Source organism: Nannospalax galili, unplaced genomic scaffold (genome assembly GCF_000622305.1).
Source record: "Nannospalax galili isolate Female #2095 unplaced genomic scaffold, S.galili_v1.0 scaffold429, whole genome shotgun sequence".
Taxonomy (NCBI): Eukaryota; Metazoa; Chordata; class Mammalia; order Rodentia; family Spalacidae; genus Nannospalax; species Nannospalax galili.
In genome coordinates, this window is record NW_008360330.1 from 2459826 (window position 1) to 2464311 (window position 4486).

The 4486-nt window shown below is 35.7% G+C and overlaps 1 protein-coding gene across 1 annotated transcript in view; it reads right to left on the bottom strand.

Annotated features, from left to right (window-relative positions):
- Cop1 (COP1 E3 ubiquitin ligase) overlaps nt 1-4486 on the bottom strand; it is a gene marked incomplete in the record, with an annotated part of 182023 nt that overhangs the window by 139878 nt on the left and 37659 nt on the right. The window contains 1 exon segment of the mRNA XM_008826109.3: nt 2713-2781. Coding sequence (XP_008824331.1) covers nt 2713-2781 — 69 coding nt within the window.

Sequence of the window (4486 nt, forward strand, 5' to 3'; positions counted from 1 at the left end):
TTTAGGTAAGTAGTATTTCAGACACACATAAAAAATATGCTGCATGGCCACTAAACATAATACCAAGTGCCCAATCTCATTAGTCATCAGAGGAAACAAATTAAAATTTCAAAGAAATTGCAATGCATACCTGGAGGTTAGCTAAACTAGAAATTATTAATGATAACTTCTGGAAGAATGAAGTATAATACAAGCACCCTTTATCTAAAGAAGGAATTACTAAGCCAAGGAATATTGCTTAGGGAGACATTCAGAATTCTCTCTTTAATTTGAAGATGTTCATATTCTCTAACTCACTGACTCCATTTCTGAATATAGCTCAAAAAGGCAAATATGCTAGCATAAACTAGTATATACAATACTACCACTGTTTATGAACGGTCCCAACTGAAAACCCAAATGTCCACCAACAACTCTTTTTATGAAAATAGAACATATTCATTTAATGAAACACTATGAAACAGAAATCAATCAACTAACTACAGTCATGTACATCCACATAGATGAATTTTAACATGAGCCAAAGTAGATAGTAACAAAAGATTATGTATTGTATAAGCACATTTATATAAAGTTAAAAAACAGAGACTTATAATACTAATAGCAGTCAAACACTCAAGAAAGGTAAGGGAAATTACTCCCATAAATATCAGGAAGTTACTTAGTAGGCAAGGAAGAAGGCTGTAATCTAAAAAGGGTGAGCAGATAGTTTCAGGAATCCTAGTAATACTTTGTTTCATAATCAGGACAACAGTCCTTTGATTTCCTTTTGAAATCAAAAGGAATTATTTATCAAAATTAAGCAATGCAATAAAAAGTTTTCAAAAATCGCCAAAAAAATATCGCAAAATTAAATCAAATAAGATATAAAAAAATCATTCAAATAATAGTATAGATGTGAAAGGATAAATCTCACCTTCATCTAAACACATTGTTATTAAATGCTATGATAAGAAGACTCTCACATGGCCTCCAAAGATCCTCCCCTCTTAGTATTCACACCTTCATGGAAATCCCTAATAAGTTTGGAATGGACTGATGATTTCTTTCCAACAAAGAGAAACAGCAAAAGTGTTCACTTCAAAAATGAAGTTGTAAGCCCAAAAGATGGTTCTTTCAGCAAAGGCACTTACGGCCATGCTTGATGACCTGAGTTTGATCCCTGGGACTCACATGGCAAAAGGAGGGACCCTATTCCCTTGAGTTGTGTTCTGACCCCCACATGCATGTGCACTACAGCCTGTGTGTGCCCCAATCTGCACCCCTGTGCACAAAATAAAATGTAATAATTTAAAATTTTTTTAATAACCTAGCTCCTTAGTCACTTGTAATAATTAAAACTGAAATATTTAAAATCATTCAATCACGGATACATTAAAAAATGTATGACTGACAGTATATGTACAGCTCTCTATAGGCTCCAATATCCAGAAGTACTTGGAATTAGTAAGTTTCTTGATTAACCTACCTATTTTAAGAAATACAGTACAGAGTAAGATCAATCACAAGGATATCAGATTCAAAATTAAGTTAAGCTGAAAAAGTCTCCAGCAGAATTCACCCAGAAGTTTAGTAATAGAAAACAGTACACATAGCTATGTGATTTACTGAAATAGCATAGAAGGCATTACTAGAAAACAAAAGCTACCAGAGAAAAGACAATAAGAATCATGGCTAAGAGTTACTGTTGGGAAAAAATTCCCAATTGAGTCCTCTGATTTCCTCACATTATAATAGTTTTTTATTTTATTATCTTAATTTTATGTGTATGAGTGTATTACTGCATGTGTGTAAGTACACCTATGTTGTACAACGACCAAGGAGGTCAGAAGAGGGCATTGGATCCCCTGGAACTGGAGTTACAAACAGTTGTTAGCTGTCATGTGGGTGCTGAGAATCGAACCTGGGTCCTCTGAAGAACAGCAATTGTTCTTAACTGCTGAACCATCTCTCCAGCTCCTAGAGTTACTTTTCATATGCTACCAAGAGCACATAATCTTGATTTTCTCATATTGTATACATGTATAAAATGACTGAGGAAATTTATGTGCTAAATTATAACATTCTGGTTATAATTAGTGAATACAAAATTGTCTTTTAGCTATCCTTCATAACTTAAAACTTTTCATGTTCTAATAGCTATCTTTTAACCTTTTTTTCTAACATGCATTTTTTTTCCACGGGAAAAATGGTAACTTCCATGTTTTATTTAAAATTTTTCTGCTTTTTTTTTTTATGATAACAATTCATGCTGATTCTAGTTTCTACTTTTTACTTCCTTCCGCGAAGCTTTGAAATTAATCACTATATAGTCTTGGCAGTGCTGTGGACTCAAAGGTTCACCAGGGTGTTGTATTGTATATGGCAGGGAAGCACTCTACCAATGAGCTATACTCCTAGTCCAAAAGGATCTTAAAAATAATGAACTGTAGCTGGTAATGGTGAGAGGGAGAAGCAGGCAGATCTCTGTGAGATGGCTTGGTCTACAAAGGAATTTCCAGGCCAGCTGGGGGTCTAGGGAAAGCCTTTTTCAAAACAAAGCAAGCAAACAAAAAATAACTAAAAGAAAAGGAGGGAAAAAGGACAATTTCCTGAAAACTCAAATGCTTTAAAATTAAAATATTTAAAGATTTTATAGCCTGAAATGCTTGTACCCAGTAGGAACAGTGAACAGAAAATTAAGCATAAAGGAGAACATAAGAAATATTATACCTCTCTCTTATTTCTTCTTGCAACCTTGAGGAATTCCATAAGGATCTGTAGTTGAGCTGCATGTGATTCCTACAATAGAAAATTGTAATTGTTCTTTAACAAATATAAAGAGTTCAAAGTTTTTGTCAACAAGAATACAACTGCTATTAAGTATCCACTTTAGTTTACTACTTATGTTTAATTAGTTTTCCCATCTGGTAGTTGGCTTTTCAAAAAACAAGCTAGTTTCTACAAAAATAAAAGAAGAAATTGCTGTTCTACACATTGGAAAAACAATTTATGGGAAATAGCTTCTTTTTCCCCAACCAAATTTAACACCAAGACAGAAATCACAAGAGACCCAAGGTAGTTTCTAGACATGAAAAATTCCCGTAAGAATTTCATTTGCAAGGGTAAGCACTAAGAAATAGGGAGACATTCAGACCTTTCAGTCTAGGCTCTCACAAGATTTGGCATATTAAATATTCACAGATGGAGGGAGGGGGAACTCAGGAGGCCTCTTCATCCCTGAAGACAGAGAAGCAGTAAACAACTTCTAGGAGGAAGAGGCTCTTTGTGGTATAGTTGTCCCTCCGGTGCTCTGGTAAACCCCTAGAAACTCACTCCCCAAGATGGACTTTAGTGGAATTGTTTCTTTGATGTGTGGCTGCCTTCTCTACTTAAGAGCAAATAGAAATAGGCTGCCCAGGAAGTCATAAAACACTTGTTCGTATAAATAGGAGAAATGCCATATTTTCATAGATTCTTATCAAAACTAAACCTTTGAAAACACACACAAAAAAAACCACGCATGCCTTTAATCCCAGCACTCGGGGGGCAGAGGCAGGCGGATCTCTGAGTTCAAGGCCAGCCTGGTCTACAAAGTGAGTTCCAGGCCAGCTGGGGCTACAGGGAGACCCTGTCTCAAAAAGACCAACAACAAAAAAGTGCATACCGATAGGACTGATTTCAAACTCTATTAGTGCATATCTCACCTCAACAATCAAAATGAAATAACAACGTTAAGTGTCAGTATGGGAATATTCCTTTCAGCACAGTTAATTCTTGAAAGAATCTGATTTTGAAATTTTCAGTACTTTGCTTAGAGTTTAAAAGAGAGAAGATGTTATGAGTAAATATATATTCTCAAAATATTTCATTTACTGTCCAGTAGTAATCATCCCTTAAGTTGTTCTCTGACTTATGCACAAGAACTATGGCATGCACTGCCCCCCTCCAAATAAATAAATGTAATAAAAACAAGTGGGGCGTGGTGACCCATGCCTTTAATCCCAGCACTCGGGGGGCAGAGGCAGGCGGATCTCTGAGTTCAAGGCCAGCCTGGTCTACAAAGTGAGTTCCAGGCCAGCTGGGGCTACAGGGAGACCCTGTCTCAAAAAGACCAACAACAAAAAGGGATGATGATGAATACTCATATTGATAACTGAAAGATAAAACTGAGATAAATGATTAAGTTTTGACCTTTACTGTGTATCAAACATTGAGAAAAAAAAATAATAAAAAAAGAAGTAGTCAGGCATGGTGGCACAGATGTTTAAGCCAAGCACTTGGGAGGCAGAGGTTGGTGGACCTCTGTGAGTTCTCAAACCAGTCTGTTTATATAGTGTGTTCTGGACCAGCCAAGGGCTACACAGTAATATCTCATCTCTAAACAAAACAAAAAAACCAACAAAACACACCAGGTGGCTCTAACAAGCACATGTTGAGTGTCAAAAGCTAAAAGCGGAACAGAGAGAAAGTTTATGAATAAATACAATTATTATTATTATTATTA